Source organism: Podarcis pityusensis (genome assembly GCF_964106645.2).
Source record: "Podarcis pityusensis genome assembly, chromosome: 10".
Taxonomy (NCBI): domain Eukaryota; kingdom Metazoa; phylum Chordata; class Lepidosauria; order Squamata; family Lacertidae; genus Podarcis; species Podarcis pityusensis.
Window position 1 is genome coordinate 48,266,464 of NC_138035.1, and position 23,897 is coordinate 48,290,360.

Here is a 23,897-nt window from a genome sequence, read left to right on the forward strand (position 1 = left end):
GCCTGTGGACGGTCCGGGAATCAGCGTGTTTTTACATAAGTAGAATGTGTGCTTTTATTTAAAATGCATCTGTCGATTATTTGTGGGGCACAGGAATTCATTCCCCCCCTCCCAAAATTTAGTCCGGCCCCCCACAAGGTCTGAGGGACAGTAGACCGGCCCCCTGCTGAAAAGGTTTGCTGACCCCTGCAAACCTCGGTTCTCGAATGGCTCCATTTTCGAATGTTTCGGCTCCCAAACGCTGAAAACCTGGAAGTGAGTGCTCCGGTTTTTAAACGTTTTTCGGAACCCAAATGTCCAACATGGCTTCCACTGTGCAAAAACCTAACTGTCAGTCAAGTGGAAGCCATGCCTTGGTTGTCAAACGTTTCAGAAGTTGAACGGTCTTTCGGAACGGATTACGTTCCACAACTGATGTTTGACTGGGTATAGATGACAAGTGCCATCTCTATTCTTTTAGGGTTTTTTTTTTAAAAAGACTTTCCTCTTTCAGTGCTCTTCCAAATGGAGAGTGTTATCCTATCTTGTAACTGTACTGGATGTGAAATTGATTTCATGTATGCAACTGTTGTTTTACATGCACTTTTGATGTTTTTTAAATTTTCTTATATCAGCAATTGTTTTCACTGCTTTTAATGGTACTGCAAATGGCTTTGATAACCTCATAGGAAGTGATTCATACATGAAACTGATAAATAACTAATAATAACATATTACCTACTCTCCTTTTTTCCAAAGTACATATTATATAAGCAATGGGCATTCTGTGTAGAAAAAAGTGAGTATTATTCTGTAAACTGATACAGACATGAACAGACATACGAGAGCTGTTGCAAGGAACACTGCCTAGAAAGGGAGTCTTCTACTGAATGTATCATAAGAGAGTGCACATGCCAAGGAAGAAAGTGGAACGATACAGGAAAGTGAATGGTATGTCCAAGTTCCAGCAGAGTCTAATAATTCTCATTTTAAAAAATGCATCATCTGTAAATATTTCAGTACACAATGTATTTTTGCTATTAGCACAAAATGCTTCATACAGTTGTGTGTCCAAAATCTAAGTACAAAGTCAAGGTATATGATTAGAGCAGACTTAAGCAGAACACAAAATTAAGCAATTCATGCAGTTAACAGTGCTGCAGTTGAAACAGTTATCACTATAAAACTGAAACAATATTTACCTAATTTAATGCTTATCTACATGGTTTGGGTTAGAACTTGCCTTGCTATGCCAAAGCAAGGACAAATTTCTACCCTACTCACAGAACTGTCAGGAGAAGTTAACAGAAATATTTTATCATTAACCAGGCCCGAAGTAACTAGGGCTGTACTAGGTTGGTGAAATAATAAATAAGATGATAAGAGTTGTCTCATCAATGTTTTGTTCTCATGCTTAAAAAAAATGAATGTATCATTAACACTGAGTAAGAAATGAAGCCATTAATACTGATTAATGCCAGGACTCAATACTAGTTAACTTGCAAAAACCATGACGTGATATGGACATACTCAAATTACTCCTACGGATTTAACTGGTAGCACTGTAAGCGGAGCATTTCAAGCGCAAGTATAGATATTTCAGTATTCAATGTAAGAAGTACCTTGCGTGCAATTGGTTCCTGGCCATCCATAAGAGTATACCAGCTAACCAGCTTGTTCCAGCCTTCAGTTGGTAAAAGAATGTAGTCCAGCTCATCAATGAGATGTTCCTTGAGAGACTGACAGTCCCCATCTATGAGGAAATGTTTACATATTTAGGGATGGCAATATTTAGATGTCACAGTTGCTGTTTCTAAATTGTTCTTATTAAAAGATTTTCTTGGGTAACGAAAGTATTTAACACACTCTCTAATACAAAGGGACTGAAGATCACAAGTGATCAAGTTTGAGACAACTGAAATGTATTTATAAACTAACAACATATTCCCTGATGGAATAAAGGGTGATTGCCAATATCAAACAAGAGAAATCCCCTCAGGCAATATAGTTTCCCCTCCTCTACTCTTCCATGCTCTTCCCTAGCAGATTTGGGGAGCACATGAGGGGTTGTGGGGAGAAGGGGAAATCTGTGTCACAAACAATATTGATTCCACTAGTGGACAGACATTGTTGGATATCATCCAATCTGAACTACTGTATTTGAAAATGTTAATTTGTAAGAAGAAATTCCCAGATATTCTGGAACCTAAGAATGACAGGGTGAGATAACTGCAATAATATGCAATATTTATAATTCATATACATCAGGTTCCTGCTTTCTTTTTTAATACTCAACAGTAATTACCTTTGAGAAGTCCAGAATTGTCAATAGGACCAGGATAAACATTCTGATCTCCCATCTGATATTTGTCCCAGCTGTCAAATCCAACATACTTTTTCCACTGTTTGAACCAGCGGCTATCCACTAAATACCTTAAAAAGGAGGAAAATATACACATGAAAGATCAAAGTCTGAACCAATGATGCAATTGACTGGCTTTTTATTGTATTTATATTTTGAGTAGTACTTTGGAGAATTTTCCAAAATACAGACACAACACACCTGCAGAGCTGCTTCCAGCATGAAGATTAAGACTGCTTTGACTAAATATGTATTATTACAGGAAAGAATGCAACCAACCATTCAGAAACTGCATTTACACAAATCTACTGAGACATACATCTTAAGAGACTATTAATTGAGTTTATTACCAACAAGTAATCTGATGGCTCTTATTAAAAAAAAGCCTTCAGAAAGAGATATTCACATTCATGTTCCTTACCATAATTAAATTATCAGTAAATTCTAGAATATTAAAATAAACATGAAATCAAACCAGAAGAAATGATTTTCCACTTTCATCCCTAACTTTTAAAATATGCCTGTCTATAGCAGATAACTGGGGCTTGTTCTTAACAGTGTTAATAACAGATGCCTGCTTAGCAATCTTGTTTTAAACCCCTCTACATCATATCAGAAAGCACAGATGAATAGTATTGCATAAGGCAGGCTTCCTTAACCTCGGCCCTCCAGATGTTTTGAGACTACAATTCCCATCATCCCTGACCACTGGTCCTGCTAGCTAGGGATCATGGGCGTTGGAGGCCAAAAACATCTGGAGGGCCGAGGTTGAGGAAGCCTGGCATAATACCTCCTCTAAGTAATCAACATCATATTTTTAATTGTAGTTCATGAGCACCCACTGTGGACAACCATTGGACCAATAATTCCCAAGAGAACAGAACTATGCAATCAAAGTGAAGACCAGAAAATTGTAGTAAGAAAAGGACTGTAGACTGCATGCAAATATGCATAGGATTGCACTGTAAATTGTATTTTATAAAGAGTGCCAGCCTTTATAGAATACAGTGGTGCCTCGCAAGACGAAATTAATCCGTTCCGCGAGTCTCTTCGTCTTGCGGTTTTTTTGTCTTGCGAAACACGGCTATTAGCGGCTTAGCGGCTTTAAGAAAAAGGAAACAAACTCGCAAGACGTTTTGTCTTGCGGAACGACTCAAAAAACGCAAAACCCTTTCGTCTAGCGAGTTTTTCGTCTCGCGAGGCATTCGTCTTGCGGGACACCACTGTACATTGTATACTCAACATTCCTACGGATGGAAGAGAGACTCTACCCATTCTCATGAAGTGTAACAAATACTTAATCTCATCAGATCACAATATGTGAGCATTAATGATTCAGATACAGCCAAAGCTTTGGCTGAAATAGTCAAAGAAACATTTTCATCCTAGACTTCAAGCTGCTAACTAAACAATTTAACCTGCTATAAAAACCTATTGACTACACTCCTTCACTGTTTTGAAACACAACACAGTTCAGTTCATTTTGCTCTGTGAAACTCATAGTTTACATTTTAGATGCTTATTTTTAAAAATAATTAAACCAGCCTGATCAAAAGGCAGCATTAAGTAGTGCTTATTCCTTTGTTGAAGCATTCTTCTCAAATGTATATTAATGTCCTTGGGAAAAACTGCTTTATGAAGTGGGGGGGGGGGGGAGCTGTTCATCAAACTTATCTGTAATCGCTGGGATATTATTCTAGCACAGGAGTGGATTCTAACTGCTGTGTGTTCCAGTACATATTGATAGCAACAATCAACAACCAAATTTGTGTGATAAGGAAAAAGAAAGCATAGACCATTTATTTCTCTACTTCACATCTGTGCTTGAACACGATTCAGAAAGTACACATTACTTTAATATCAATTGACTATACCTCAAATTCATAGTAAGGATACCGAAATCACTTCTGTGCTTTTTGCCGTTGTGAATGTGCATTCTCTATGGCTTTCATAAGCCTTTCAGTGAAGACAGAAGTGGCAACAGTTTGATATTTTTAACTATTACAGCTGGGTTTGTAGACAAAGAAAGCAGAGAAACTGACCAGCATATTCTCCCTGCCAATATGTTTACATTTACAGCATACCCCATCTCATGGTCATGGGGTAGATAATAACCATTAAGCTGCCTTATGTGGAGTCAGACCAGTAGTCCATCTAACGCCCAATACCATCAATTCTGACTGGCAATGACTTTGCAAGGTCACTGGCATGGGTTTCCCCTATCACCTGTGGCCTGACTATTTAAATGCAAATGTCCAGGATTAAACTTCTGCATGCATCTTTCTAATCAAGCAACAATACATTCTAATGGTGTTCTATTAAGTATGGATCCCCTTGTTTTTATACACTCATCAAATTTTGGGAGAACCTTAAAAAAACATGCAGAGGACAAGACCTACTTATGACACTAAAAATGCAATTACAGCGAGCATCTTGGGTAAATTAAATAAAAGAAAATCCAGTAAGAGCTAAGTAAGTTTTAAGAAGCTATTAAATGCCTTTCAACTAGCTAACAGGAAAAATAAAACCAAACACATGAAAGTCACACTCAATCACCTGGGTTCTTTATCATGTGAAATGGCAGGGTAAAAATCTTGGTAACAGCTAACTACATCCCTGAACTACTGGAATTAATTTCTGAATGCATATTTGGCTGAGGATTCTTTACATGTTGACCAGTGAACTAAGCACACACAAAAAAACCCTGAAGTGAATCTACCTTTTGTCCTTTGTTTTAAAAATTAGGGATTAATTTTGTGCTTTGGGAAATGGGCTCCAAGAACAAACCACTTAAGGACTATACCATAAGAAATCAATGGTCCACCCTGACTCAGTATTCTGTACAGTGACTGGCAGCTGTTGTCCAGCCCTATTAGGATTCATCAGCTGAAGTTGCCAGGGACTGAGCTATGGACCATGAATGCCCAGCTGCTATGACACACAGCAATAGATACAAAGATTGTATCCAGTGTAAATACTCTATGTGTTAATATCTGTAGCATGCAGTTTGAACTAAAAATACGAAATGAATGGATTTTTATCTTCTTCCCATTATAAATCATATCTAAGTAATTTTTGCAGAAATTCTTCTGGTTTTCTTGTCTTCCGCACCTGATGTTTGGTGCATAGTCCCATACACATAAAAAATGTTTCTAGACAGAAAACAGCGACTGCCACAATCTTCTGCTATTCTAGGAAACACTGTGTGAACATCAAACATGATATAGGAGTCTACTTATGCACAGCCTTGAAGATCGTGCCTAGAGGTGTGATTGGCTAGTAGTAAACACATCTGGATCAGAAGCAAACATAATTATTACACACTAAACTAGTGTCCAGGGATACGGGTGGCGCTGTGGTCTAAACCACTGAGCCTAGGGCTTGCCGATCGGAAGGTGGGCGGTTCGAATCCCTGCGACGGGGTGAGCTCCCGTTGTTCAGTCCCAGTTCCTGCCAACCTAGCAGTTCGAAAGCATGTCAAAATGCAAGTAGATAAAAAGGAACCGCTCCGGTGGGAAAGTAAACGGCGTTTCTGTGCGCTGCTCTGGTTTCACCAGAAGCGGCTTAGTCATGCTGGCCACATGACCCAGAAAAACTGTCTGCGGACAAATGTCGGCTCCCTCGGCCAGTAAAGCGAGATGAACGCCGCAACCCCAGAGTCGTTCGCGACTGGACTTAACTGCCAGGGGTCCTTTACCCTTTTTAAACTAGTGTCCAACTAGTGGGAGGGTATTTACAAGTTCAAAAAACTATCTCTCTCCCTCCACATTCCTGAACTTAAATGCTAATGTTTCAAAAGCCAGACAGAAGGACTTTCATTACCTATTCACCGCCACAGCTCATAACTGGAAGGCTGGAGCTCAGTCTAGATAACTGGGCCTACTGCACCTTGGCTCCCCCCCCCCCCCCCCGTAGCAGCCAGGGCAGCAGTGGGGGGGGGGAGCAGGGCACTCTCCACATTCTAACTGGGTTTGTAATCCAAGACACCACAACACAAGCAAGGAGCAGGAGCAGCCAGTAGAATCAGATCCACTTTGTCTTTCTCCTTTACTCTTCCTTAACCATACTAAGCATGGCACACTCACTCTCAAACCCTCCATATGCACAAACATGCGTGCATATATAATTAATCGCAGCAAGCTAATACATGAACAGAGATCATGCTCCTTTCAATGGGCATTTCCCAAACATTACAGTTATGGTATATTGGGTGAACAAGCCCCATCACTACAATTAAGCTCCTTGTAAATATAACCCTGCCACGATGATGGAAGCAACATAAAGGTACTTGCAGGATTCTTAAATTAACCGAAGCATGTTACTGTTAACCAGGTCCATTGTTATGAAGCTCATTGCAGTCTCCTATCTATCTATCTATCTATCAGATGTAATGTGGCAGGTTTAGAGTTTTCAAAAATATTTGAGAAAATATCTTTAGTACATAGGAAGGTCCCTTATACTGAATCAGACCATTGGTCCATGGAGCTCATAAATGTCTATACCTGGGGTCACCAATGGGGTCACCTTGAAGGTGCAGAGTGCTACCCTGCTGCCCACAAAGCCTCCGAACTCCTCCCTCCCCTGCATTCCTCACAGCTGCTTTGGTTATGAGGCAGAAATGGTGATTATGTCCCCTCCCACTTCGAAAGTGCATAGTACCAAAGGAGAAAGTCAGAAATCAACACACTTTACCACTTCTTTTAGCCAGTGTTCGAAACTACCATTGTTCTAGGCGCACTTTTCACTAGCGCAAACAGTTTCTGAGCTCTGGGTGAAGTACTGCGCCTAAGATTTCAGATTAAAACTGCAGAGTAGAAGGAAAGGAGGACCTTTTCCTGCCTCCCCACTTCCAGCTACTCTCTGAAGACTAGAGAAGAGACCCTCTCAAGAATATCAGGGGGATGGGCAGGGGAAGGACTAGACCATGTGAAAAATGAACATAATATGCAGTTCATTCGTATTCGTTATAAAAAAAAGACACCTAGACATTCCGTTGTTGCGCGCATAACCTGGGTTTAAGGTGCCATTTAGCTCCTAGCTTTCATATCTCTGTTTCTAAAACTGCTTTCAGCTCTATGTACTTTTCAAGGCTCAGCTCAGCACCTGAGCTGCTCATACTAGCCTTGAAAAGCACATACAGATCAACACCTGAGCAGCTGGACAGAAAAGGAGCAATCTGAGAGAATGGGAGGGAGATAGTGGTGAGCACTGTTGCTCACTGAGCACTCTCAAAATTTCAAATATGTTCATGGGACCAAAAAGGTTGGCGATCTCCTTGCCTATGCAGACTGGCAGGAGCTGTCCATAGTTTCGGACAGGTGACTTTCCCCTGGAGATGCTTGGGACTAGAACTGGGAACTGCTGCATGCAAAGCATGTACACTATCTCTGAACTATAGTTCTTCTCTGTGACGAAGTATGTTGTCATACAAATGTTTGAAAAACGGAATCAGATGGTGAAATCTTCATGCTTAGAATAGGAGAAACTGTGTATAGCTTCTCAAATTACAGCAAACCTCTGAAGTTCAATTTATCTTAAAACAACACAAACATTACTCATTACTACACTTGCTTACAACTTTCATTGTCAACTCTCTGAGTTTAAGACTATACCTTCTCATAATACTCCAGTATATAATATATCACAATAATTTAGCGTGAGATTTTATCTGGTAGTACAACCTTAAGCATGTTTATTCTGAAGTAAATCCCACTGAGTTCACTGGGACCAGAATTCTACAAATACAGTTGTTAGGTTGCTTGTGGCAGCCATCGATTCATTATGAAGAAGACAACGAGTGTACCCCACCATAGAAGCTTTTAGTAAGCCATCAGCAATACAATGAAGCAGAGAGTGAGTCTTTCAAAATGGTGCCAAGCCATCAGGTTCAGTTCTATGGAGTGGCAGAAAGAAGTTGGTACAAATACTCATATCACCCACCATTCTTCTTCAGGGAGTGGGTATCAAAAGAATGCCTGTGCAGCAGGACAGAAGAAAGGTGAGTCTCACTTCCTATAGCCTACCTATGCCTAGTTAAAATATGTGAATCCCTAAACAGGACTTACTATCTGTCTTAATTTCATGCCGTCATACTTATGGGGCCAGTTTTAGTAGCTAATTAGGGCTGCTGCTATACTATATACACACCTAGAAAAAAAAGCCCAAATGAAAAGAGTGGGACATATTTCTGAGTAAGCGCGCACAAATTTGTGTTAAACAATGAAAGGCAGATGAGAACTAGTGTAGTGCAGCATTTAATCCCTTCTCTTAGCCATAAAGTTCTCTGGTGGCCTTGAACCTCTTGTTATCACTCAGTCTACAGTCTACACTATCTTTCAGGGTTGCTGAGAGGATAAAATGGGGTGTCTGTGTATGGTGCACTGAGCTCTTGAGGGAAAAAGGGGGAGGCAGATGTGACAATGGACACACTTATTCACCTAGTTGTAGGGTAGTTCATAATTTGTAAAGAATATGCTGCATCTTCATTTCTAGTCTCAACTTCAAAAGAACTCTTCAAAATTATATAGTATGGTTGGGACAGAAATGTGTAACTAAGGTCTCACAGAATTTAATAAGTCTTACTTCTGAGTAAACATGTTTAGAATTGTACCGTAAAATTTATTCAGTGACCTGAAAATGCTTTACATATACTCTGTCAGCAATTCTCACATCAGCTCTTTAAGGTAGGCCAACACAGTTGTGATTTTGCAGGATGATTACTGAGAGAGTAGCAGCTTGTGGCTGAGATGAGATAATGTAATTCAAGTCAAGTTCAGATATCATGCTTCCACTCCAACTAACTATGTTTCCCCAGCTTGGGAAGATACTTTCTGGTTTATTAAATCAGATTACTGTGATTTGGAAACCATAATTTAATGCTGCCTATAACCCTGGCTTGCAAATCACAATAAACCTGTGCTGTGTGTAGGCAGGACTTAGAGAACAATTTCCAGCTCAGACATAAGGGGAAACTGATTTGGCAAGCCAGGAAGTCTCCTCTAAAGCAGAGTGAAAAAAGAGGAAGACGGAACAGGGGGAATGCTCAAGCTTGTTCCCAGTTCCCAGTAGCAACAGTGCATTTGAACTGGGCCTTAACATGTAGGAAACTTCAGACTTCAGGGTGCAATGACAGACATAGAAAACAAATGAGAAATAGGTTAAGTGTTTAATTCCTACACACCTGTATTTGACAAGACTCAAGCCCACTTGCTTCTTCTATGGTAACATAAATTATAGTTGAACAAACCCAATGAATTGGTATAATTAACCCTGCAATCCTAAAACCTATCAGTAGGGAGTAATAAAGCAACCCTAACCCCGATCACTGGAAGGGGTTAGGATGTGATAGTGGTGTCACTCCATGCGATTCCATAACCATGGAAGTTGCTGCTGTACTCTCTGAAAGAAAAGGAGCAAGGGAGTAGCGGCAGAGTTGGGCTGGACAAAGGCCCACTGGATTCCAGTTACTGATCATAGGCCTGTTTGCTGTAATAGCAAGGAGCTGGCACAGTAAAATCAACATTTTCGCTTACATACACGCTTTGGCCAGCAAGAGAAGCTCCACTGCACCATTCAGCCCTGGCATTTCTGACTAGCAGTTAGGATCGCTCTCTAAGCCCCATTTAAGACAGTGGTACTTATTTCTGAGTAAACATGCATCGGACTGTACTTTAACAAGTTTCAAACAACTTATGAAAAATCTGGCTGACTGACACACCTGACAGCCTCCATGCAGTCACCCTTGTGCTTGCTGCCTAAATAGGATTCACAAGGTGCAGCTGTTTGTATGAACTGTCACTGCGTGATACATGTTACTGCCATGACACAAGTAGTCACAACAGCCCATTTATGAAATCTTCACATATCCAGGCCACAATCCCACTGGCAGTTCTGCATGCTCCAAGATAACACAGTGGCTGCTGGATGCACAAAGTTATCCTCAATCTCCAAAATCCAAGAATTTCCCCATGGCCCAGGATTAACTTCTCTTTTAATAGAGGGGGGGAACATGTGTGCATAATTGATCTGTTTAGTCACATCTTACTCCACAAATACCAAAACGTTCTTCAAGATTCAGCACAATTAAGCCAGGAGGTGACAAGATCCATTTCCCAGGTATTTCAGCTAGTACTGCACCAGAAGAAAAAACATAAAACAATGATACGGTTTGCTGATAAATACAATCTACAGGGAGGGTGGAGAGGAAAAGAAAGGAACGTTGTGGAAGAAACCAGGCGAGGTGAAACCCTAAAGGAAATCCAGAAGTGACAAGCAACAGTCAGGCAGAAAAGACAAGGCCTTGCAATATGTAAGCTTTCTGGGGGAAAGCCTATGCTGTGGATGAGAAACCTTAACCCGGGAAACAGTCACACTCGATCACTGGTTGCCTTCAATACACAGAAAAAAATAGGGTGTGTGTGTGGTTTTTTGTGTGTGGTAGTTTTCCGGCCGATTGAAACAATAGGAGAAAACACCTGGGAGAAGAAGTGCCTGCAACTGAAAGCCGGCTGGACCGGTCGCCTCTTCCTCTCGCAGGTGAGAGAGGGAAGCAGCACCTTGGCACAAACCTTGCCTCTCCAGAACCTGTCATGGGAAAGATGCGCGGAGGGGCGGGGGGCGGGTGGACGGCTGTGAGCGCCTGGCCCCGCCTTGGCGCCACCTGCGAGGCAAGGTGAGCCCCTTCCTCGATGGGGATGCCGCTCCCAGCGCATTTTGGGGGTTGGTGATGGTGGTGGGGGGGCGGAGAGGAAGGGCGGCGGGCTGCTGCCGCCTTCCACCCCCCCCCAAGGAAAAGAGGTGGGCGAGGCAGGCAGGATCCGCCCGCACCTGTCACTCAGAAGGGCCCCTCACCAGCCTCTCCCCCTCCTCGGCCTCCCCCTCCCCCATCCCTTCCCTGCCCCTCACCAGGTGTCGCCCTTGCGGAGCGCCGTCTTGAGCAGCGCCGCGATGTCCGAGCGCTGGGTCTCCAGGTCCGCCGCGCCTCCCTCCGCCATGTCTCCCAGCCCCGCGGCGCCGGCGGCGGCAGCAGCTGCGAAAGTGACGGCGGCGGGAGAGGCGGCGGCGGCGGCGGTGACAGGAGCGGCGGCGGCGGAGGCAGCGGCGGCGGCGGCAGGAGCGGGCCGCGCTGCATGCTGGGAGTGACGCCGCGCGGCGACCGGGGAAACGCCCTCCACGACCCCCTCCCACTTCGGCAACCCCATCGGCAGAAGCAGCGCGGGGGGAGAGAGGAGAGAAAAGGACGCAGGGAAAGAGCGGGGGAAGGTTGCGGAGAGGGAAAGGACAGCGCCTCTGGGACGCGAGCGCCACCGGGCGGGCGGGAGGCCTGCGGCAGCGGAACAGGGCTGTGCGGGATGAGGGGGGGAAGAGTCTTCGCCAATCGGGCGGCTCGGACTACAACTCCCATCAGCCCCAAGCGCCCGGGCTGATGGGAGTTGTAGTTTGGAGGAATGTGTCGGGCGAGGGGTCGGGAAAAAAGGCTGGCCTAAGACGGCTGATGGATGTGATGCTGCCGAGGCCGCTGCGGTGGGATCTTTAGCGTAATATGCGGGGTATTCCTGCAGCCCCCGCCAGCAGCAGGAGGCATATCTTGCCGTAGAATCACAGGATTGTAGAATGAGAAGGGACCCCCAAGGGTCATCTAGTCCAACCCCGTTGGAATGCAGGGATCTGAGTGTTGCCTGCAGAATCGGGCGCTGTTCATTCTTAATTTTAAGCGGATAATAATGATAACTTAAGGTGGCTTCATATGGTGATATCTGCGCGGCATGTGCATTTTAATAAAACGTAGCCGTGGTGGGGTTGGGTAAGTAAATTAAATTAGAGGTGGTTAGGGAAGTTCATATCGACGAACTTGACGTCAAATGGGATGAGTAATGGCTTTAATTGAACCCATTTGCAAGGCGTTTGCTTTAAGCTGTTTGTTTCTGTAAGCCTCCAATAAAATCTCTAACATTAAAAATATAACTTGAGTGCCATTGCCCATTACTATGTGAGAAGTTACCCATTCCTTTGTCCTTTAACGACACTTAATAGTAGGCATTATTTTATTTTCATGTATACTTGCTGTTTTGAAGCTTATATACAGGCACACATACATATTCAAGGCTTCTAGGGAAAAGGGCAGTTGGATTTCAGTACAACCCTATAGATAAGCAATTCATATTGCTTTCATTGGGGCTTGCTCCCAGATAAGTGTGGTTTGAAACCCCAATCCCTTTTATTTGTATACCCTCTACTCAAAAGTGGTTCGCAAAAGTGTAAATGCATAAAACTCTACCCACAGTACTTCTATAGAAAATAGTGTTCAAAATAATTTCATAATAGCTTGGTTTTTAAAAACCAACAACAGGAAAATCAAAAACCCGTAAGTATTTAATAACACCTTCTGAGATGGCACCAACAGCAGAGAAGGACCATTCCTCAGTCCAGGTGCACAGAAATGCAAAGAAGCAGCTTTTAACCTAGAGGATAAATTGCAAAAGCTCCCTCCTCCCACATGGTGCATATGAGGCCAACCAAATGTTATCCAGAATCATTTGTAGGATGCCTAAACAGCATGTCCAAGCCATTTACACTTGTACAGTTGCAGCAGGCCAAATTCTAAGTGGGATGACTGCGTATGTTTGTACCGTATACAGTTTCAGCCTAATTCTATCCATGTTTACGCAGAAGTAAGTACCACTGGGACGCGGGTGGTGCTGTGGGTTAAACCACAGAGCCTCTTGGGCTTGCCGATTGGAAGGTCAGCGGTTCGAATCCCGCAACGGGGTGAGCTCCCGTTGCTCGGTCCCTGCTCCTGCCAACCTAGTAGTTTGAAAGCACGTCAAAGTGCAAGTAGATAAATAGGTACCGCTCCGGCGGGAAGGTAAACGGCGTTTCCGTGCGCTGCTCTGGTTCGCCAGAAGTGGCTTAGTCATGCCAATAAAGTCGGCCAATAAAGCGAGATGAGCGCCACAACCCCAGAGTCGTCCGCGACTGGACCTAATGGTCAGGGGTACCTTTACCTTTAAGTCCCACTAGTCAATAGGACTTGCTCCTAAGTGCACATAAGATTACACTGTAAGAAGAGCATAGGCCTCTTACAAATGCTAGAAACCTCTTCAGAAACTACTGCCCTTTCTTTTGCATAATCCAGCTGGACCAAATCTGTTTCCTTCTCCACCTGGAATAACTGCAAACCCAAACGAATAGCAATAATGTGGCCTGGCTTCAGCTAGGTATTTGAGTAATCGTAGGCAAACCCCCCACTCCACTACTGATCAGTCACAACTCTGTTTTCACATTCTGTTTATAGCTGTTGATGCATAAGCATTTTGAATTAGTTGCACAATCTATTCTCCAGATACACCTAGTAAAATACAAATATATGAAATCAATAGCACACTTATATTCTGCTTTTCTTCCATCGTGGAATTTAAGGCACAGCACATGAGATGCCCACAAGGTCTCTGTACAGATACTGACCATTTGGAGCTGCTTAGGTTCAGCAAAGTGACCTGCACTATGTGACCAAGGACCCATGCCCTGAGATACAAAGCACAAAATGTTTTGATTGGGAGTGCATTTTGCAGGAACTGAACCAGGGTCTGTGTTCCTTCGAGGGAAATGATGCATGGCAGAGTTTGCAGTTGAAATATGATTTATTTGCACATATTTGCACCAGAGAAGGAAAACTCTAATCCTAAATCTCTGCTGCCTTGCGGGATATCTTCAGAAGAAGAAAAGGCTAAGGCGTAAACCCTACACCTGAGAGCCAGTGTGGTGTAGTGGTTAAGAGCGGTAGTCTCATAATCTGGGGAACCGGGTTCGCGTCTCCGCTCCTCCACATGCAGCTGCTGGGTGACCTTGGGCCAGTCATACTTCTTTGAAGTCTCTCAGCCCCACTCACCTCACACAGTGTTTGTTGTGGGGGAGGAAGGGAAAGGAGAATGTTAGCCGCTTTGAGACTCCTGAAGGGGAGTGAAAGGCGGGATATCAAATCCAAACTCTTCTTCTTCTTCTACACAAATGGAATCCCTAAGATGGTTGGGTAGAGTCTAGAACACCTCCTTCCTCCAATTCCTACAGCCAAGCTGGTGCCAAATGTATTGATCAGCTTCCCTTTGGTCCACATCAGCCAGTTTTGTCGTCTGGCCAACCCAGGTTTAAGCCCCACTGAGATCACTTTGGAACTGCAGCAAAAGCAACGTGGGAGGCAGCAGTTACAAGTTACAGATCTCTGCAGCCACAGCAGCTGCTGTGATTCTCCAGTGGCTTGACTTCACCTCTGGAGACACACTCCACTGTCTCTTGAGACAGACAGATGCCAACAACACTTTACACCAGAAGCTTTCAATGGAGAGCATCCACATCTCAGGAGAAGCCCGTTCTTCAGAGCAGGCCAGCCTTGGACTCCCTCTCTCCCAGCCTGCCTTCAGCCAGTTCCCCAAGATGCTTCTTGGCTTCACAGCAGCTCCCCAACCTCTGCATTTCAAAAGGACACATTTTTCCTGTGTGAGGGACCAGGATTTTTCTCATCTTTGGATTCTCCGTCTTGTTGTTCTGCATATACCCTTAATCTCCTAATGCCCCCCTTCCGTTCTCCCTGCTACCTGTTGTTGCAGTTATGATTTTCTGGGTTATTTGATCAATAAATGTTTTCCTGCCCTTATCTCCTAAGGCTCCTCGATCTTCTCCTGTGCAATGGCAAACATGGAGATGATTCATGGGTGTGCTGCTGTGGCTGCCCTCACACCTTCCCCCTTGTGCAGCCAGCTACCACAGCACAATATCGCTTCCAGGCAGCTTGTCACGAGCTTGTCCTACACTCGAGTAGGACTCTGGCAGAGACACATGCCCGACTGGCATGTTCCTTCCCTCCTTGTCCATGGTTCTGAAGCTTCAAAAGCTTTCTTCTGCCTGAACATCACAGCGACTGATGCAGACAGACATTGGCACACTTAGGGATCCGCAGAGTCTTCGCAGCTTGCGTAACAGACCTCAGCAACTCAGCATTTTGGCTAATCTACTTTATTTACACACACACAGAGCACTGCAATATGGCTCCCTCTTTCTCTAGCATCAGACAGCAAAGAGAAAAAGAACAAAGGACAATAGTCCCACGGAACACAGTAACACAAACATCCTGTCTCCGTCACTTCCCACTCTGTGGAGTCAAAACATGCACCATCATGTGAAAGACAACAATCCCATGACTGCAATCACGGAGCAGGAATTCTAACAATGTTTACCTCAAGCCAGACTGGCCAGACCTGCAAATAGGGGGTGGCACCAGCCACGGCTGATTTCCCAACATTTTAGTTTAAGAAGCAGAAAACTCAAGTTTAGAGCAACAGTTGAAAGTAGCATTTTGTTTTAAGGTTTTCTACCTGCTGTGCTAAAGCATCATGGCCACAAGTACTCTTCAAGACCGTATCGCCCAGAATAACTCTTCCTCAGAGCAAGGGGAGAGAAGAGCTCTGGTGCAGCAACAAAAATGATTTTAAACTGGGAATGAAGGAAGTGGGGTGGCAGCAAATTCCTCCCGGCCAGTTCCTCACTGGGCCTGTGTGGGGCCCTCCAAAGCAGAGGGCTTAGGATAAGCACCCCAATTCACCAGGCCATCGGCAGAACTGTACTTAAAAGGTAAAGGGACCCCTGACCATTAGGTCGAGTTGTGACGAACTCTGGGGTTGTGGCGCTCATCTCGCTTTATTGGCCGAGGGAGCCGGTGTACAGCTTCCGGGTCATGTGGCCAGCATGACTAAGCCGCTTCTGGCGAACCACAGCAGCACACGGGAACGCCGTTTACCTTCCCGCCGGAGCGGTACCTATTTATCTACTTGCACTTTGGCATGCTTTCGAACTGCTAGGTTGGCAGGAGCAGGGACCGAGCAACGGGAGCTCACCCCGTCATGGGGATTCGAACCGCCGACCTTCTGATCGGCAAGTCCCAGGCTCTGTGGTTTAATCCACAGCGCCACCCGCATCCTTGTACTTACTTTGCAGAAATTAGGATTGCATGAGCTCCTGTACTGATGTTCTCATCTGGCAAATGCTGAAGGGTCAGCACCTGCTTCTCACCTATTCTGTGTTTGGCAGGAGGAATCTGCAGGCATCTGCACTGAGCTCCATCTCAGTTGCCATATGGGAAAGAGCTTAGTGCAGGTGGCCCTGATGAGTTCCTCTTTCAAAGCACAGGCTGCTAGGGATTTGCTTTAAGCCAGGAATCAGACCCTGGTTTCCTAACCTCGTAAGAAAGTTGAGATGAAACTGCAGCCTCTCAGTTTGGACATGGCAACAAAATGTGATTTAAACCAGGGGTGAGGAATATTTTTGGTGCCATTTGCCAAGTGGGCAGGGCTTCTGACTTATCAATTATGTGATGCCACATAGCATAATTGTTAGGTGGACAGCTTTGTTTATATCAGAAACCACTAATGCTTTTTCTGCAAAAGGAAAATATCACTTAGCTTGGGAAAAGAAAGGAAATTTGGTTGCAGGTCGTTGTAAGCCTTATGAAAAGCAAACACAAGAAAGGAATGGAGTGGCTACATGGTCTTCCTTAGAAGCAAACAACTTCCTTTATTCTTCTACTCTTTTTCTGTAGTCTATAAAGAACGAGTGACTAACTGCGTGGGCTATATCAGATAACAATTGGGTCTAATTAGTGTGAGTATTAAGATATTCTTCCTTAATAGATGCCAGACAAAAGCTATTATAGATGCTATATTCATAGACTGCACTATTAGAATAGAAAATATTGATTTTCATTTTTGCCATATAGCAGAAGGGAATGGAAAAGCTGATAACGTCAGAGCTGTCCCCCTCTTTTAACTGCGTGTGATCTTATCTTCCCAAACACTAGCTGTAATTAAATTTTGTAGAATATGTTCATTCACGTTGCCTCTGAAATGTAAGAGAAAGGATGAATTCAGATATTCACTGAAATCAGCCCTGCTGGTTTGGAGGGGTCTTTAGTGCTCTTCTGGGAAATTTGTGTGTTCAGGAGAGCTGTTTTTGATCAGAGTTCAACAGGTACTAGAGTCTGTTACATCTGTACCTTAAAGCGATAAGTTAAATGTACGTAAAATGCTGCATTTGAATGCATTGTATTTGGAATGTTGTAAAGAGAAGTTTACCATAAAAGAGGTTCCACTCTGGATGAAAACAGAAAGCTGGTGTTTTGTTTTTTTTCCATTTCAGTGAAGTAAACTACTGAATTCAGTGGAGATATTATTCCTAAAATAAGTGGGGTTAGGATTATAGCCTTAATGACTCAAATATGCTTAAAACTGAGTTGCAAATGTGCTATAGAAATGCTCAGTTTGCAAATCAAGTGGATTTTGACAGTTTCTGATTTTCAAATAGCATTTTTGCCTGTTAGGTAGATACACTAGTATATGGAATGAGGCTGTGTATATGTAACTTCAGAGAACACTGTCTTCTGCAGCCTGGTTCTCATAAATAGCACATGAGGAGCGAAATCTCTTTCTGGACTGCAGTGTCGGCTCTCATGGTTGAATGTCAGAGGCCAGGTCAAAGGATTCTGGCAGACTCCTTTCTCTTTCTCTCTCTTTGCTAACATTTCTAACTCTATGGATGAATTTGCTGCTTCCTTGCACGGAAGGCCATTTCAACCCAGTGACGCCCCAAGTTCAGTCTTGAAGTGGTGCAAGTCCAAGCACAGGTTTATCTCATTTGTAAGAAATAATATTTAGGTAATAGACTGGCATGCAAAACCAAACATTTTATGCTGAGAAAAATTGGCCTTTCAAAAAGCAGCCTCAATCACCATTGGGTCTTTTCCTTTTTCTCCAAGCTCTAGTGATGCACTTGTGTTGATTTATCTTTTATTTGTTGATGATGGATTAACAGGGGAACCAGAAATGTTTCTGAAATATACTCAGAGTCGCAAAGTGATTTCATGCTCTTTATTCAGCTCATAGTGGTGAGGAGGAATGAATGAATCCCCTCAAAGTATCTGCTTTATATACATTATTTACACAATGGGCTGCACATGATTGGCTAATTCCGGAATTCTACTGTAAGCCAATCAGGTTGTGGATTCACTTCTATCTGGAGCATGATTGGGTAGTTCCTGCCAACCAATCATACTGCTGCATTGTTCTAGGACCAATCGGACTGCTGCATTCTGAATCCTATTGTTCTAGGACCAATCAAACTGCTGCCTTTTGGATCCTATTGTTCTAGGACCAATCAGACTGCTGCAGTTTGGATCCTATTCAACTCAGTACATAACAGTTTCTCAGTGTTTTCTGTTTTCTGATAGCATTTGTGAAACCCGGATTACTAACTATGCCAATAAGGAAAGCATTTTGATAACTAAAACCAGAGTAATTTTGAGATGAGTAGGATGGTTAAGGTGGGACCTGCAATGTTGAACTGTGTTATTTTGTATGCAAGGCATAATGGGCACAACTCTAGGCTCTGTTCCATGGAGCCTAAACTGCTGTTTTATCTTTTGTTTTGATCAATTTTTTTCCAAATGGGGCCCTCATTATCATAACAACAACAACAACAACAACAACAACAACAACAAATAATAATAATAATAATAATAATAATAATAATAATAATTTATTTATTATTATTTATACCCCACAACAACAACAACAAATAATTTATTATTTATACCCCACCCATCTGGCTAGGTTTCCCCAGCCACTCTGGGTGGCTTCCAACCACATATTAAAAACACAATACAGCATCAAACATTAAAAACTTCCCTAAACAGGGCCACCTTCAGATGTCTTTTAAAATTAAGATAGTTGCGTATTTCCTTGACGTCTGATGGGAGGGCGTTCCACAGGGCGGGTGCCACTACCGAGAAGGCCCTCTGCCTGGTTCCCTGTAACTTCGCTTCTTGCAGTGATGGAACTGCCAGAAGGCCCTTGACGCTAGACCTCAGTGTCCAGGCCGAACGATGGGGGTGGAGACGCTCCACTATCAGAACCCCTTCTATGTCTTCTCTCATCCTCTATAGTAAAATATGTCTTTAGCAGAATAAAATATGCAGGACGCCCTGCACAGGAAAAAAAAAAAGAGAGAATCTTCCCATCTGCTTAGTTATATAATTCCTATTTACTGATGATATGATGAAAGTCTTGCAGCAATATTCTTACATGACCTAAGGAAAGGCAAATGCCGCCATGCCAGTGGACAACCACTTGGGGGCAGCAACGGTCCAACTATTGTAAACTGCAGCTATAGATAAGGCAAATAAAAGTTGGGCAGGGTTTTTTGTTGTTGTTTATTGTTTATTACTGTAACATGATAGGGATTGAACTGCAGGAGAGGTATAGGGCAATGTTCCTTAGTCAGCTTCTCACTTAGCGTGCATTCCGTATGGGATACATAACAAATTTACTGAGGTTTTGCCCAGGCAGATGGTCACCAGTTATGCTGTTATATGGAGAAGTGTTTGATTTACTGTGTAATATGTTTAATTAAAGCTGAAGATGGATCAGTAAACAATGATAATGAAGCAACTTAAGTTAGATTAAGATAAACACTTAATATTCCCCCATTAGGCCATTTTTTTTACTTGTTTCCCCACCTTGTTCCATTTCTCTCTACCTAGCTTGCTTGTCACTATACATATTCGTCTTGCTAGTCATTGTTAATATTTATTTCATTTCATTTGAATATTTAAATCCTGCACTTTCATATAAAATATCACAAGGTGGTATACAGCCTAACCCCACCGCTAGTAAAAACCAATGTGTTTCTGAAATATACTCGGAGTTGAGAGTGGAATTCATGCTCTTTATTCAGCTCATAGTGGTGAGGAGGAATGGAAGTTCCCCCACAATATCAGCTTTATATACATTATTTACACAATGGGCTGCACGTGATTGGCTAATTCCGGGATTCTCCTGTAGGCCAATCAGGTTGTGGATTCACTTCCACCTGGAGCTGGATTGGGTGGCTCCTGCGGACCAATCATACTGCTGCATTGTTCTAGGACCAATCAGACTGCTGCATTCTGAATCCTATTGTTCTAGGACCAATCAGACTGCTGCATTCTGAATCCTATTGTTCTAGGACCAATCAGACTGCTGCATTCTGGATCCTATTCAACTCAGTACACAACAGTTTCCAATGCTGAACCGTGTCCACACGACGTTATCTCAAATACATATGCATCCTTAGTCAAGCTATCAATGCTTTTGCTTGGGGTAAAGACACCAATGCACCCCCCCCCCCGTGTTTACAAAAGCAGAAACGAATCTGACACTCATGAAGCTGCGCTGATAGGAAAAGCTAGGGGTGCAAGTGAACTGTGAAATGCACCTGAGGGCAAAAAAACTTCACTTAACTCTAAGGAGATAATTATGAACACACCCTGGCAAAGCTCATATCTCTAAGGAAACATGATTCGCACTGTGCCGTTATTGATGATTAACTTCAGATGGATTGTGATGGTTCAAGAATACTGTCTGATGAAAAATAAACAAGCAATGGCAGAAAAGTCACGAGTCTTGTCTTCGCTTCTGCTGCTTCTTCCCCCTGCCCCCAGCCCCCCCAAAGCCATTTTGTTATGGTTTCTGCAGCAATGTTTGGGGGACAGGGTTTGGTCAAGGCCAAATTTCCCCTGGGTTGCCAGAACAGAGGTTAAAGGGAAAAAGAGGTGTTTGGGGGCTGTGATGCCTATAACAATATTAGATGAATAACCTCTATTGTGTAGGTTATGAAGTTTGAAAATGTGTAACATAGTCTATGAGACATTATGCCTGCATAAATAGAATAGTTATGTTTTAACATAAGATCACGTTATTTTTTTTTCTTGGGGGGGGGGGGGGAGAACCTCTTTGGCATTTGGACCAAAGAAACAAAAGCCCTTACAATTCTTAACTTTCTGAGTTCATTTCCAGGCGCACAGAGGCAAACGTTTGCATTTTTTTGAGCTTTCTACTTGTTATAGGGAACTTCATAAATGATGTACTAACACATGTTTAGATTCCACTAGGACATCAACATATCTTCAGAATGATCTCCCAAATATGTCCATGTCTAGATATAATATGGGAGATACCCACTACAAACAAACTGGTTTTATTATTAATTGCCTCCAAAAAGAAAACTCTACCAAGGATTTGTATTTGCATCCTTTCCTTCCTCCAAGATGCACACTTAAGTAGGAAAGTGGCAGAGGGAGTGGTGCATTTTTGCATAAGGCCACTTAGGGAAGTTTTTTTACTTGAAAAGGATTTGAACTCATTCTTCCCAGCTATGTGTCCATGTCCTGTCCTCAGGACACTGGCTCTTCCTCTAGCCACTTCTTAGATTTAAATTCTTTAAAACAGAGGTGAGCCACACTCGTTAAAATAATTTAAGCAATTCTGTGTGGAGCTCTTTGAAAATCATTTCTGTGTAAATTACAATCCTAGCTGCAATCTTATAACAAAGATGTTGTGAAAATTACTTTTAAAAATGTATGGGAAGTGTTTCAAACATACTGAACTAAAGGGAAATATCAATGCTAAGCCTTACTATTTTCTGTTTCATCTGCTGCTTCTGTTTTTCTGTCTAAAGAATTAAGGCCTGCTTTAATAGTATAGTATTCATTTTGCTTGCATATTTGTTTTGTTAGGGTTTCCCTCCTCACTCTGTTTAATGTGTTATTTTCATGTTTACTTTTTCTTTGTTAATGACTTTTCATCATTTACATTTCCAGTGTACTGATGGGTTCTGTGCTCTTGGCCCATTGCTTTTCATTTTTTCTGGCACATCTGTTGTAGCCAGATGGCATTGAGTTGCCTTTATGTAGCTGGAATAAGCCCAGAAGTGGATGGAAAGTTAATCTGAAGACTCTGTTAAAAACAGAAAATATTTCATGTTCTGAGAACTTAACTATGTGGACTGTAAAGTTCAAATCTAGGCAGTTTCTAGGTTTTTCTTTTTTTTTTAGGCCCCAGACTTTTCATGTCTTCTGTCAGTTGCCAGCTGCCCAACTGTATTTTTTTTTTTTTAAAAATACTCCTCCAGAACAAATTACCATCCTGTACCCAGATATAACATTTGTTTGAAACAGCAGCGTAGCGGTGTATAATTCCAGATATTAAGGTTAAACCAATATACTGTAGTATTCCTAATACACTTGCAAATGTTAAGTCTTCTCCAAATAGTTAATGCAAACATTTAAACTGTCGACTCCATCAGTAAGGCTATCCTTGCAGGTATCTTGATAGTGAAGTAATGGCTCAATTCATCATTAATCTGCAAGTCTGCATTGTACCTGCATCTGTAACAAATTTGGTTTGTTCAACAGCTTTTTGAAATGCAACCCTCTAATGTATCCAACTTAGTTTATTAGGGCATTTGATCAATGCAACTAACTTGGCATAAACCCAACTTTTCCAATTTAAGTGGATTATGGATTGGATTGGCACAAACCCAACTTTTCCAATTTAAGAGGACTGTATTGTCCGCATCCTCTATGAATATTCTTACACTGATACAACATAACCATCCCATGCAGTCTCATAATTGTGTTTTTATAAAAAGCAAACCAACATTTCCCCCCCTTTAGATTAAGCACGCCGCAGTCCAAACGCCCAGATCTGCTGGGATGGTGAGGTTAGGATCCAGGAGACCTTGGGTTGTCCTAGCTGAGCCAGGGTTAGGTGAAGGTAAAGGGTAAAAGGGACGCCTGACCATTAGATCCAGTCATGGCTGACTCTGGGGTTGCGGCGCTCATCTCGCTTTATTGGCCAAGGAAGCCGGCGTACAGCTTCCGGGTCAGCATGACTAAGCCGCTTCTGGTGAACCAGAGCAGTGCACGGAAATGCCCTTTACCTTCCCGCCGGAGTGATACCTATTTATCTACTTGCACTTTGATGTGCTTTCGAACTGCTAGGTGGGCAGGAGCAGGGACAGAGCAACGGGAGCTCACCCTGTCGCGGGGATTTGAACCGCCGACCTTGTGATCGGCAAGTCCTAGGCTCTGTGGTTTAACCCACAGCACTACCCGTGTCCCGAGCCAGGGTTACACTCACATAAATTCTCCATCCTGGCTCACCAGAGACTATGCTGGCAGGAAATGCCTACCTCAGCTGAGCCAGGGCTATGTCCCAGCACAAGCGCACAAAAGGAGCATTTCAGGGAGTGATGGGGCATTGAAAAAACGAGTTACACTGGTTCCAAATCTCCTTCAGTTCACAGAAATGCGTTAGCGAACCAGCAAAGGTTACACTGCCCATCTGTGCTCACCATTAAAAACTATCACTGCTTTTTGAGCAGGCAACAAGTTCTGCATGTCATATACAGTCCTAGGAACATGAGTGACCCGTGAATGAATGTATGAGGAGGTGGCAGCAACCAAGTAGAGACACTGAATCCCTGATCTGGCCTATACTTAATAATAATAATAAATTTTATTTATACCCCGCGCTCCCCAGCCAAGACCGGGCTCAGGGTGGCTAACAACCAATAATAAAAACAAGTTGATTAAAATACAATTTAAAAAACAAGATTAAAATACAACATCAAAACATTAGGATGCAGCCTCTTCACAGGAGGAGAAAGGAAAAAGAAAGAGGGGGAGGGAATCAAA

At 43.0% G+C, this 23,897-nt stretch overlaps 1 protein-coding gene across 4 annotated transcripts in view; it reads right to left on the bottom strand.

Moving 5' to 3' along the window:
• The window catches only part of USP15 (ubiquitin specific peptidase 15), a 51,931-nt gene extending 40,495 nt beyond the window's left edge, over positions 1-11,436 (bottom strand). For 2 of the 4 annotated variants that reach the window (XM_081022313.1, XM_081022312.1), the window contains exons 1-3: positions 11,246-11,435; positions 2,285-2,412; positions 1,602-1,732 (exon numbers count right to left, since the gene is read on the bottom strand). In XM_081022313.1, the coding sequence (XP_080878439.1) occupies positions 1,602-1,732; positions 2,285-2,412; positions 11,246-11,334 (348 nt within the window). In that variant the 5' untranslated portion in view covers positions 11,335-11,435. Of the gene's footprint in view, positions 1-1,601; positions 1,733-2,284; positions 2,413-11,245 lie in introns of all 4 variants that reach the window. The other 2 variants (XM_081022311.1, XM_081022314.1) reach the window with 2 other exon arrangements.
• Between the last annotated feature and the right edge of the window lie 12,461 nt (positions 11,437-23,897).